At 42.5% G+C, this 13,903-nt stretch overlaps 1 protein-coding gene across 7 annotated transcripts in view; it reads left to right on the forward strand.

Annotated features, from left to right (window-relative positions):
* The window catches only part of FRY (FRY microtubule binding protein), a 374,481-nt gene that overhangs the window by 339,193 nt on the left and 21,385 nt on the right, over window positions 1-13,903 (forward strand). For all 7 annotated transcript variants that reach the window (XM_038411093.2, XM_043504385.1, XM_043504383.1 and 4 more), the window contains 2 exons: window positions 173-339; window positions 5,401-5,590. In XM_038411093.2, coding sequence (XP_038267021.1) covers window positions 173-339; window positions 5,401-5,590 — 357 coding nt within the window. The remainder of the gene's footprint in view (window positions 1-172; window positions 340-5,400; window positions 5,591-13,903) is intronic.

Here is a 13,903-nt window from a genome sequence, read left to right on the forward strand (position 1 = left end):
TCAGCTTTCGTGAGCTACAGCTCACTTCATTGGAGCTGTAGCTCACGAAAGCTTATGCTCTAATAAATTTGTTAGTCTCTAAGGTGCCACATGTACTCCTTTTCTTTTTGCGAATACAGACTAACACGGCTGCTACTCTGAAACCTGTTACTGCTGTTGTTTGCTTTCTCAGGCCGAAGCTGCACATGAAGAGGAAGATACAACAGTACATGAAGATGACCTTTCTGGGTCTACAAATGAACTCCGAGCAGCATTTGAATGCAGTGATAGCCTTAGCCTGGATATGACAGAGACTGAAGAAAAAGGGGACAGATTGTTGGAGAAGTTTGCTCTTGCCAGGTACTGGTATACTTGGTAGGGTATAAAGTTCTTCCACAACACATAACAAAGATGTAGCCATGTAATTAATTTCTTAATATGTCCTTATAGAGAATATGTCCCCACTTGCTATATTCGCCACAACTGGAATAAAACTCATTTGAATTGAGGACTGTGGAGAGGACAACTCCAAAAAATATGTCTTCACAACCAAATTTATCAACACTTGAAAAACAGGGCAAGACATTCCTCATAGCAGAAATTGTATAAGATTTGTGCATCCATCTGTACACTTACATTGATCATGTGTATAGTACATTTCACCAAAAAAACAAACAAAACATATGGTTTGTATGATTAACATTCAAGAGTCAGATCATCCATGAAATCTCACCCCTTATGTCTCAGGCGGGTAGGGGGTGCAAGGATGACATAACTCTCACCTTTTCATTCCTCCAATCTTGTGAGTGCTGTGTGCAGGGATTGTCCCTCAGCATACATTGGAACAACTTGAGGTTCTGGTACATACACACTGCAGCCTTTCTGAGCCGTGTCTCCCACAGTTCTGCTACACATGGGCTGCTCTTCTCTCTCTGCAGCTTCCAGTGGCAGTTCGAAGCTGTGGTGTGGCTTGTGCTGGCTGTGCCGCTTTCTCCCGCCAGATCCTCTGCCTCTGTGGCAGCAGATAGTGGCAGTTCACTTCACTCCCATCCCTTTTCTTTCACCTTTATTGTTCTGGCAGTTTTTTGAGCAGTTCGAGCATTTTGTTTTGTTTGCTTCAAGCACAATGGTTACAGCCACCTGAAGCCTCCACTCTGGTGGCTCCCTACTGAGCTCCTCTACCCTGTGTCAGGCATGGCAGAGCAGCCATGCAAGCACAGGGCAAAATCCAAGTGATGCTCTATATACAAGGCAGCACTCTCAGGCTCAGCAAAAAAGTGAATTTTGTCCAGCCCGTTCCCAATCAGCTGACCCTACCTCTGCTAGGGCACAGGGTACTGAGTTGGGCAGGCCAGTTGGGTTCCCTAGCACCCAAGAAGTTATGACTTCATCATGAAAGAATCCAGCCAGAAGAGATGGAGCAGAACAGACAGAGGCTTTAAGGAGAAGAAGGACTTCATCCAGCCTGCCCAAGGGGTAAGTCCAGGGGTAAACAGGAACGATAAGATAAGAACCCTACCCCACAAGTCCTTACCTAGGTCTTGGATTCTTTGGAGAGAGATGCCAGACTCATAAATAGCCTCTCACCCTCCCGGTCCCGATCAGGGAGCTCCAGTAATGAGACCTCCATCTCCGACCCAGTGGGAGTGGGACTCTGACTGGGAAGACTCTGATAGAAAACTCTAGAAAACTTTGGGCTGTGTGTAAGGCAAGCTGCAAGAGACCTCATTCTGGGCATCCCTGGGTAGCCATGCCCACAAAGTGTGCCAATAAGTCAAAAAGCCAAGAAAGAAGAAAAAGGGAAAGAAAAAGTACAAAAAATCCAGAAGACACTCAGCCTCCTCCTCCTCTGCCAAGGAATGAGGCGCTCCCAGGCTCTGAATGTGAGCACGATTTGGGGAAAATGCAACAACAAAAAATTTTCTCCCAAGAAGTTTGAGGCCATATGCAAAAAGATTGTGTCTACCACAAATCCAACCTGAAGAGGCTCCTGAGGATGACCCAAAGTAAAATACCTCCCTTCAGAATCCTCCCTCAAGGCTGCAATTCCCCTGCACTTTGCCTTTGAGGATGTGATTAAAGAGTGAGGAAAACCTAACATAGCAAGCACATTAATAGATATGGTCTTAGATTTTACAAGCTATAGGAACCAAAAAATTGTGTAGCTGAGGTTCCAAAGTTGGATGCTGCAGTAGCATCCTTATCAGGAGATATGTTTATTCTGGCTGAAGGGGAATTCTTTCCTAAGGACCCCACAGATAGGAAAGTGGAGACCACTCTTCAAAAGAGACTTCAAGGCATCCTCAGCCCCTCTCAGAGCATCTCTCTTATCCACATAGTTTGCAAGAGCTTCACAGTCCTGGGTGGAAGACCTCAGGGCCCTGAAAGTCAGGGATCATCCCAACTTCTGCTCTCTTCTCAAGAAAATCACCCTGGCAACAGCATTTGTGGCTGATGTTTCAATGGATGCAATGAGGTTTTCAGCCAAGACTGTGGCATCCAGCTCAGTGGCCAGGCAACATGTCTGGCTCCATCCTTGGAAGGTAGACACTCTAAGCAAGTCTTGTGTCCCTCCAAGTTCATAGGATCTTTCCTCTTTGGAGAAAAATTAGATAAGATTGTGACAGAAAATATAAGCAGTCTCTCTGAAATATAAGCAGTCCCTCCCTTCTCCATTGAGTACCTTCAAGAGGGAATACAAACACGCCTTCAGACAGAGGCTCTCCTTTCATTCTTCTCCCTCACTGATGTACCAGAGGAAGCGTAGTAGATACACCAAGGGAAAGCCTTGGTGCCAGAGTTCAAGCAGAAAGCCCAGAGGTTGGCCTGCAACCCTCAAAAGCCCATCCTAACAATAAGCAGATATGCTTCAGCCTGGAACAGAATCTAGGAGGCAGAATTTCCTACTTCTCAGAAGAATGGTTTGTATCAACCACAGATAAGTGGTAAAAGAGACAGTAAGTCATGGATATTCCCTTTAGCTATGAGCTCCTCCCTCCCTCCTCCCCATCTCCACTATTCCCATCAAGCACAAATTGATCCATAACTAAATCTCCCTTCTCCTAGATATAGGAGCTATGGAAGTTGCTCCCTCAGAAGAAAAGTTCTTAGGATTCTATTCTTCATCGTTGAGAAGCATAGAGTTCATACTCTACAGGCTTCTTCATCGTTCAAAAGCATACACGGGGAGTCAGAGCCATTCTAAATATCAAAAGGCTCAACAAATGGATGACAAAACCAAAATCCTGATGGAGACCATAGTTTCTGTGGTGACATCCCCATGTCATGGGGATCTCCTAACTTCATAGATCTGGCGGACAAATGTCTTCGTATCCCCATCCACCTGTGCCACCACAGACTTCTGAGATTTGCTTATGGCACAAAGCATTACAGTAACTAACCTTCCCATTCAGTCTCTTATCATCCCTAAAGGTCTTTACGAAGATGCTGGTGGTCAGAGCCAGGCTCAGGTCACAAGGGACTCATCTATACCCCTGTCTGGATGATATTCTAATGAGAAATCTGACCCAGCCTACAGCACGTGATGTACTCTGGACCTCCTGCAAGTCCACAACTTTGTGACAGACCTCAAAAATAGTTCCTTGATCCCATCAGTAAGGATAACCCACCTGGGAGTGGACAGAGACAGCTCAGTGGCAAAGATCTACGAATCACTCAACAGGTTCCAGAAGATCCAGGAACTCATCTCTGTCCTGCACAAGTGCACCAAACGAACCATAGCTCAGTGCTTCCAACTACTGAACCTGCTGGTATCATGCATAGGGGTCACTCAGGTGGCCACAAGGCCTGCTATATGCATTCCCGCCCTTTCCTGGTAGGGAAAGTAATCCAAAAAATAAAACGGGAATAAGTTAAGGTGATTGTAATAGCTCCGTATTGGCTAAGGAGATTCTGCAATCTGATAGAGCTGAAACTAGGATCAACATGACAGCTGCCACCCAGACTGGACATTCTTTTCCAAGGCCCTTTTCTCCACCCAGACCATCTTCAATTGTTGGCCTGCACTATTGCTGGAAGGAAAGTATAAACCATACTAGGTCTATCTTCCAAGTTGATCAGGATTTCACTTGTGTCCAGGAGAGTTTCCACAATAAAAGTCTATTCTTCCATCTGGACCAAGTTCAACCTTTGGTACCAAGAGAGCAATGCTAATTCAAGAGATCCTTGAAATCTTGAAGAAAGTCTAGGATTAGTTAGAAAGTGTGGATAAAGACCATCAGCCCAGCACCATAGTACACTAAGTATTAGCCATTAGGAGAGTTCTATTTGCAGGATCCTCTGGCTCTTTGGCACAGAATCCCCAGATAGCTAGATTTCTCATAGCAGTCAGGCTTTCAGGGGGGCACAGGGACTATTTTCTCCATGTACATGCACCATTCTACAGGGGGAATGTCCAGGAGGCAGTATTTTAGCACCTCCTAAAGTAGGAGTCAGCTCATTCCCCTATTGCACCATGTTGTTCCAGGAAGAATTCTTCCTCCCTGAGATAGAATTCCTCTGAGAGCTCCCCTTGGGACAATGCATCTCCACCCTCCACCTGACACAGCAGGAAAACCCTTTCAAAACTTACTACGCATGTACAAAGTGCAGTTTTCCATAGGTCATACTCAAGTTATGTCAAAACCAATTTCCCCTGAAAGCAAAAGGTTCTTCTCCTCAATTGGGTCTGTTTCTCTGCCAAATTCTCACTTTCTTCCTCCAACCTCATGGACTGTAAAGCTACTCAGAACACATTTGTGGAGGGTGGGGGAAGGGGGAGAACAATGAGGAAAGTATGTTTATTTTTACTCTCCTGCTACTCAAAAACAGCTATTCAATATTTGATCAAACTGTCCAAAATGTTAACTTTTGAGCAGAAACCAAGTATGGAAAATTTCAGTCCGGTAGGTGATGATTTCAGAAAGTTCTGTGTAACTAAAAATAAGGATTAGAATGGAAACACTTCTGTAACCTTAATTATATAGAGAGGCCAGCTTTAATATATTGTAGATAATTGCGCATATGTTACTAAGACAACATTTTCTTATACCAATAGTGTGTGCTGCAGATGCTTAAGCTCAACCTTTTGAATGTATTCAATACACAAAAAGAAAAAGAAAGATAAAATTAAAGTAAATAAAAATTAATAATTGAAAAATACTTAACTTCTTTCCCTTAAAAATATGTTTTACAATTATGGGTGGGCATTCTGATTTAGAGGTGTTTAGTTATAATCTCACATCTCACCAGTCTCAAGCAGTAATTACCAAGATTCTAGTTATGATAGGAAGATACTGTAATGGTATTTTGATTACATCAATTTATTGCAACATGCTAAGACAATAAGCATCTTATCTACAGCATCTTTTGGATGTATTTGCATTATAGAGTAAGATGGTTTCTTTTTCTCTTCTCCTCCAGTTTTGGTGAAGGTGACAGAAATGCCTCCCCTCCTCCTTCACCATTTTTTTCTGCCATCCTTGCTGCATTTCAGCCAGCTGCATGTGACGATGCAGAAGAAGCCTGGCGTAGTCATATCAACCAGCTCATGTGCGATTCTGATGGGTCCTGCGCAGTTTATACATTTCATGTGTTCTCCTCTCTGTTTAAGGTAAGAGAATAGATTTGGAACTCTAAAACAATACCTTTAGGTGAGCACATAGACACGCACACCCCTCCGTACATTCTTAAATAGTAGTAGAAACGAATTACTTATTATGTTGTCAGGTTTCAGAGTGGTAGCTGTGTTAGTCTGTATCAACAAAAAGAACAAGGAGTACTTGTGGCACCTTAGAGACTAACAAATTTATTTGAGCATAAGTTTCGTGGGCTAAAGCCCACTTCATCAGATGTGTGCAGTGGAAAATACAGTAGGAAGATATGTATATATACAGAAAACATGAAAAAATGGGGGTTGCCATACCAACTCTAATGAGACTAATTGATTAAGGTGGGCTATTATCAGCACCAGAAAAAAAACTTTTGTAGTGATAATCAGGATGATTATCAAACAGTTGATAAGAAGGTATGAGTAACAGAAGGGGGGAAATTAGCATGGTGAAATAGTTTTTAGTTTGTGTAATGACTCATCCACTCCCAGTCTTTATTCAAGCCTAATTTAATGGTGTACAGTTTGCAAATTAATTCCAGTTCTGCAGTTTCTCGTTGGAGTCTGTTTTTGAAGTTTTTTTTGTTGAATAATTGCGACCTTTAGGTCTGTAATTGAGTGTCCAGGGAGGTTGAAATGTTCTGTGACTGGTTTTTGAATGTTCTAATTCTTGACATCTGATTTTGTGTCCATTTATTATTTCGCTATGAAGATAGCTAGGAGTGCTGGTAGCATAGGGCCTGAGGAGAGAGTCTACATAGCCAGACAATCCTGCTGTCAGGATGCCAATGCTTGAGATAGAAGGCATTGTGTTCTGTAGAACAGCCTCAGGAACAACTCTGACATCATAATCAAAAAGGCTGACAAAGGAAGTGCTCGCAAAAAGAAAAGGAGTACTTGTGGCACCTTAGAGACTAACAAATTTATTAGAGCATAAGCTTTCGTGAGCTACAGCTCACTTCATCGGATGCATTTGGTGGAAAAAACAGAGGAGAGATTTATATACACACGCACAGAGAACATGAAACAATGGGTTTATCATACACACTGTAAGGAGAGTGATCACTTAAGATAAGCCATCACCAACAGCAGGGGGGGAAAAGGAGGAAAACCTTTCATGGTGACAAGCAGGTAGGCTAATTCCAGCAGTTAACAAGAATATCAGAGGAACAGTGGGGGGTGGGGTGGGAGGGAGAAATACCATGGGGAAATAGTTTTACTTTGTGTAATGACTCATCCATTCCCAGTCTCTATTCAAGCCTAAATTAATTGTATCCAGTTTGCAAATTAATTCCAATTCAGCAGTCTCTCGTTGGAGTCTGTTTTTGAAGCTTTTTTGTTGAAGTATAGCCACTCTTAGGTCTGTGATCGAGTGACCAGAGAGATTGAAGTGTTCTCCAACTGGTTTTTGAATGTTATAATTCTTGACGTCTGATTTGTGTCCATTTATTCTTTTACGTAGAGACGGTCCAGTTTGGCCAATGTACATGGCAGAGGGGCATTGCTGGCACATGATGGCATATATCACATTGGTAGATGCGCAGGTGAACGAGCCTCTGATAATGTGGCTGATGTGATTAGGCCCTATGATGGTATCCCCTGAATAGATATGTGGACAGAGTTGGCAACGGGCTTTGTTGCAAGGATAGGTTCCTGGGTTAGTGGTTCTGTTGTGTGGTGTGTGGTTGCTGGTGAGTATTTGCTTCAGATTGGGGGGCTGTCTGTAAGCAAGGACTGGTCTGTCTCCCAAGATCTGAGAGAGCGATGGCTCGTCCTTCAGGATAGGTTGTAGATCCTTGATGATGCGTTGGAGAGGTTTTAGTTGGGGGCTGAAGGTGATGGCTAGTGGCGTTCTGTTGTTTTCTTTGTTGGGCCTGTCCTGTAGTAGGTGACTTCTGAGTACTCTTCTGGCTCTGTCAATCTGTTTCTTCACTTCAGCAGGTGGGTATTGTAGTTGTAGGAATGCATGATAGAGATCTTGTAGGTGTTTGTCTCTGTCTGAGGGGTTGGAGCAAATGCGGTTATATCGTAGCGCTTGGCTGTAGACAATGGATAGAGTGGTATGATCTGGATGAAAGCTAGAGGCATGTAGGTAGGAATAGCGGTCAATAGGTTTCCGATATAGGGTGGTGTTTATGTGACCATCGCTTATTAGCACCGTAGTGTCCAGGAAGTGGATCTCTTGTGTGGACTGGTCCAGGCTGAGGTTGATGGTGGGATGGAAATTGTTGAAATCATGGTGGAATTCCTCAAGAGCTTCTTTTCCATGGGTCCAGATGATGAAGATGTCATCAATGTAGCGCAAGTAGAGTAGGGGCATTAGGGGACGAGAGCTGAGGAAGCGTTGTTCTAAGTCAGCCATAAAAATGTTGGCATACTGTGGGGCCATGCGGGTACCCATCGCAGTGCCGCTGATTTGAAGGTATACATTGTCACCAAATGTGAAATAGTTATGGGTCAGGACAAAGTCACAAAGTTCTGCCACCAGGTTAGCCGTGACAGTATCAGGGGATACTGTTCCTGACGGCTTGTAGTCCATCTTTGTGTGGAATGTTGGTGTAGAGGGCTTCTACATCCATAGTGGCTAGGATGGTGTTTTTAGGAAGATCACCAATGGACTGTAGTTTCCTCAGGAAATCGGTGGTGTCTCGAAGATAGCTGGGAGTGCTGGTAACGAAGGGCCTGAGGAGGGAGTCTACATAACCAGACAATCCTGCTGTCAGGGTGCCAATGCCTGAGATGATGGGGCGTCCAGGATTTCCAGGTTTATGGATCTTGGGTAGCAGATAGAATACCCCAGGTCGGGGCTCCAGGGGTGTGTCTGTGCGGATTTGTTCTTGTGCTTTTTCAGGGAGTTTCTTGAGCAAATGCTGTAGTTTCTTTTGGTAACTCTCAGTGGGATCAGAGGGTAATGGCTTGTAGAAAGTGGTGTTGGAGAGCTGCCTAGTAGCCTCTTGTTCATACTCCGACCTATTCATGATGACGACAGCACCTCCTTTGTCAGCCTTTTTGATTATGATGTCAGAGTTGTTTCTGAGGCTGTGGATGGCACTGTGTTCTGCATGGCTGAGGTTATGGGGTAAGCGATGCTGCTTTTCCACAATTTCAGCTCGTGCACGTCGGCGGAAGCAGTCTATGTAGAAATCCAGGCTGCTGTTTCGACCTTCAGGAGGAGTCCACCCAGAATCCTTCTTTTTGTAGTGTTGGCAGGAAGGTCTCTGTGGGTTAATATGTTGGTCAGAGGTGTGTTGGAAATATTCCTTGAGTCTGAGACGTCGAAAATAGGATTCTAGGTCACCACAGAACTGTATCATGTTCGTGGGGGTGGAGGGGCAAAAGGAGAGGCCCCGAGATAGGACAGATTCTTCTGCTGGGCTAAGAGTATAGTTGGATAGATTAACAATATTGCTGGGTGGGTTACGGGAACCATTGTTGTGGCCCCTTGTGGCATATAGTAGTTTAGATAGCTTAGTGTCCTTTTTCTTTTGTAGAGAAGCAAAGTGTGTTTTGTAAATGGCTTGTCTAGTTTTTGTAAAGTCCAGCCACGAGGAAGTTTGTGTGGAAGGTTGGTTCTTTATGAGAGTATCCAGTTTTGAGAGCTCATTCTTAATCTTTCCCTGTTTGCTGTAGAGGTGCTGTCATCCTCATGAATTCCTCAAGGGCTTCTTTTTATGGGTCCGATGATGAAGATGTCATCAATGTAGTACAAGTAGAGTAGAGGTGTTAGGGGACCAGAGCTCAGGAAGCGTTGTTCTAAGTCAGCCATAAAAATGTTGGCATACTGTGGGGCCATGTGGGTACTCAGAGCAGTGCCACTGATTTGAAGGTATACATTGTCTCCAATTGTGAAATAGTTATGGGTGAGGACAAAGTCACAAAGTTCAGCCACCAGGTTTGCCGTGACATTATCAGGGATACTGTTCCTGATGGCTTGTAGTCCATCTTTGTGTGGAATGTTGGTGTAGAGGGCTTCTACATCCATAGTGAACCGGATGGTGTTTTCTGGAAGATCATCAATGGATTGTAGTTTCCTCAGGAAGTCAGTGGTGTCTCGAATATAGCTAGGAGTGCTGGTAGCGTAGGGCCTGAGGAGAGAGTCTACATAGCCAGACAATCCTGCTGTCAGGCTGCCAATGCCTGAGATGATGGGGCTTCCAGGATTTCCAGGTTTATGGATCTTGGGTAGCAGATAGAATACCCCTGGTAAGGGTTCTCGGGGTGTGTCTATGCAGATTTGTTCTTGTGCCTTTTCAGGGAGTTTCTTGAGCAGATGGCGTTGTTTCTTTAGGTAACCCTCAGTGGGATCAGAGGACAATGTCCTGTAGAATATGGTGTTAGAGAGCTGCCTAGCAGCCTCTCATTCATATTCATGAGGATGAACGCCACTAGCCATCACCTTCAGCCCCCAACTAAAACCTCTCCAGCACATCATCAAGGATCTACAACCTATCCTGAAGGACGAACCATCACTCTCACAGGTCTTAGGAGACATGTCAGTCTTTGCTTACAGACTGCCCGCCAACCTGAAGCAAATACTCGCCAGCAACCACACTCCACACAACAGAACCACTAACCCAGGAACCTATCCTTGCAACAAAGCCCGTTGCCAAATGTGTCCACATATCTATTCAGGGGACACCATCATAGGGCCTAATCTCATCAGCCACGCTATCAGAGGCTTGTTAACCTGCCCATCTACCAATGTGATATATGCCATCATGTGCCAGCAATGCCCCTCTGCCATGTACATTGGCCAAACCGGACAGTCTCTACGTAAAAGAATAAATGGACAAAAATCAGATGTCAAGAATGATAACATTCAAAAACCAGTCGGAGAACACTTCGATCTCTCTGGTCACTCGATTACAGACCTAAAAGTCACAATTCTTCAACAAAAAAACTTCAAAAACATACTCCAACGAGAGACTGCTGAATTTGAATTAATTTGCAAACTGGACACCATTAACTTAGGCTTGAATAAAGACTGGGAGTGGATGTGTCATTACACAAAGTAAAACTATTTCCCAATGCTTATTTCCCCCACTGTTCCTCACACGTTCTTGTCAACTGCTGGAAATGGCCCACCTTGATTATCACTACAAAAAGTTTTTTTTCTCTCCTGCTGGTACTAGCTCACCTTACCGTTACAGTGTGTATGGTAACACCCATTGTTTCATGTTCTCTGTGTATATAAATCATCTCCCCACTGTATTTTCTTCTGCATGCATCCGATGAAGTGAGCTGTAGCTCACGAAAGCTTATGCTCAAATAAATTTGTTAGTCTCTAAGGTGCCACAAGTACTCCTTTTCTTTTTTGAGCCTGAGAGGTTACTGCAAAGCCTTAAACCGCATATCAGTAATTCTTACAAAGTGACTTTTGTTTCCATATTTCTTAACATGTTCTTCTAGAGGTGAGAGAGTTGAAATGGACCAGTTGTCCCCATCTGTGCAAGAATTCTTGAGCATAGCTGCAGAAAGAAGGAACTGTGAAACAGTGATAGCTGATATTTGTTACACATGTAGTCAAAGGAGGCCAGTCTATCATTTTGTATGAGGTCTTTAATTTTTGTTAGTTCTTTTTTTCTATCCAAACTGTCTTAAGCATGGAGTTGGCCTTGATACTAAGCCAGGCCGATGTGTATACAGAGCCGCTAGAGTGGAACCACCTTACAATAAGACACAATTGGAATGCTGGATAATATCAGTACAAATCTGGCAACCCCATGTAACCTCCAGTTGCCCAGGATTTTTCAGGAGTCTGTTGTGACAAGTGAGGCTGTTTTATATCCCATGTAAATTGCACCATAAGCGTATTTATTCAAGCAAAGAGTGAAAGAGAGACTTGAAAGGCAATTGACTAATAATATAAATCAATCTTGAGCAGATACTCATTTTGGCTATTTCTGTTCTCCCAGTAAAGAAAGAAGGAGGAGATGCCACCTCTCTACATCCTTGGAAATTTCTTTTAATATATAGTCCATATTTATAGAAAGAATTTTTGGAAGCTTAGGATATATCTTAACACCTAATTAAGTTATTTCCTTGCATATTTGAAATGGAAAATGCTGAAACTGAGAAGGATCTGGTCTTCTGAATATATCCATTGCTTATGATTTATTCGAGCTAATGTGAAAACCAGAGATCTCTCCAAAAATGTCAACTACATTCAACAGTGACGGGAATGATGAGGATGGATCCTTCAGTAGTACAAAAAATGTCATTAGCCTATAAACTGATTTTGTATTCTTTCCTGTTTATAGTCACACCTTCAGTGGCTGAGTCCTGAGATATGTGCATTGCCAGTGATTCAAGAGAGAGATTAAAAAGGAAGGATGATGGGATAGCCCTGTCATGTATGTCTTTCTAGTTGAAATGTGGGAGAAATAATTCCATTAGTTGATAGTGAAGCAAGGTTAGAGTTGTATGATGCACTGACCAAGTTCAGGAATATTGGTCCAAATCCAAAATTTTTTAGGTCAGCCATTAGATAAGGCCATTCAACTCTATCAAAGGCCTTCTCTGAATCTAGAGACAAAGCTTTGGAGAGAACATCTGACATCTGAGTTTGCTGGATGAAGTGAGTGATTTTTCTTGTATTATCAGCAGCCAATCTTCCTTTAATGAAACCTACCTGATCTGCATGTATAATTGTGGGATGATGGTGTCCAGTTGTGTCACTAAAATTTTTACAATTATTTTGCAGTTTGTGTTTAATAGAGATATGGGGCAGAAGTCGCCACAGTTGCGACCATCTTTGTTCTTTAATATGTAAGTAATTAAAACAGCTCTCATGTCGTGAGATATGGTTCCTTTTTGGAATGTTTCAATGAAGACCTTTGAAAGACTAGAAGATAGCTGATTACAAAACGTTTTGTAGAAATCTGCCAGATAAGCCATCTATCCCAGGGCCTTGCTGGAATTCATATTTTTTATAGCCTGTTCGATCTCTTGTATTGTGAAAGCTTTGTCCATAAAGAGCACATGTTCTGAAGTAAGGTTATTAAAAGGTAGGCCTTCAACAAAATAATTAAATTTATTAGAGCCACACTGGTTGTCTGATTTATATAAAGTTTGATAGAATTGCTTAAAATGTTATTTACATCTATTGCTTCAGGGATGGCACTATCATTTTCTTGTAATAAGGAACAAATATTGTTGATAGTTCCATTGTGAGTCTTCCAACAAGTAGTTCATCTGCTTTATCTCTTCATTCATAATATCTTTGTTTGACCCTGTTGAGTGTAAATTTGACGTGGCTAGATAAGCATTCATTATATTTATATTTGGCATTGAATAGAGAATGTAGGAGGTTTTCATTATTTGGGTCAGTCTTGGGCATTCGCTGCAACTCATTTATTTCCTTGGCCAGAGGACCTAGTAACTTGAGTCTCTCTGTCTTTGTTTTGGGAGGAAACTAGCATCTTCAAGCTAGCATTGCAAGCTAGGAGTATTTATTTTTAACCCCATGAAATGGCAGTATTCTATTCTTTGAGGTGAAAGCACAGAGACACCAACTTCCCTAAGCTTTTTTCATCTAGTTCCTGACTTGTCCAGAAATTGATTGTTTTTGCACCATAGAATTTTGCCACATATCTGCTAACTTCATAATATAAGACTGTTGACCCAGGCCAATGGGAAATTTCACAAACAACTCCAAAATGTGCTAAGTTTGCAATGTGAAATACTGCCAACGTAGTTGATTGTGCAACAAAATCTTGTTTGGAGCAGCCTGTCAACCTAATACTGTGTTTAGCGAAAGACATGCAATTTTCAAAGCATCTAGAATTGGGACTGCCTCAAACTGTTTGTATATTAGGTGTTTCCCCACAACACAACAGACTTGTTTAAGATTCCTGAAATTATTAAAGTACTTCCGTGGTAAACTGATGGGATGTCTCTGGAGCCAGGTAATCCTTATGGATCCCTGCTCCACTGTTTCTTCTTTATGTTTAAGTTAATTCCTCCAGTAGGCCATCTAATTCAGTGATAATTGGAATCAAAGCCAACAGTTAGCTTCTATAATTGAGGCCTTTAGTGATTAATAAATATACTGCTGAAAATGCTCTTTCCAGCTGGAGGAGGAGAATATCAGATGAAGGAGTAAAAAAATCCTGAGAAAATTGTACTATTTTTATGTTCATATAAAATGTTCATTGATGTTATTGACATGCACTTCTCACTACTCTTTTCATGTACGATTAGTAAACCCAATGCTGGTTAACAATACTGTTCCCAAAAGCCTCTGTTTACATGAAACATAGGATCTGATTCAGGTCTGGGCTAAATTGGTGCAAATCCCAATGACTGAAGTCAGCA

The sequence above is a fragment of the Dermochelys coriacea genome, chromosome 1 (genome assembly GCF_009764565.3).
Source record: "Dermochelys coriacea isolate rDerCor1 chromosome 1, rDerCor1.pri.v4, whole genome shotgun sequence".
In the NCBI taxonomy this organism is placed as follows: domain Eukaryota; kingdom Metazoa; phylum Chordata; order Testudines; family Dermochelyidae; genus Dermochelys; species Dermochelys coriacea.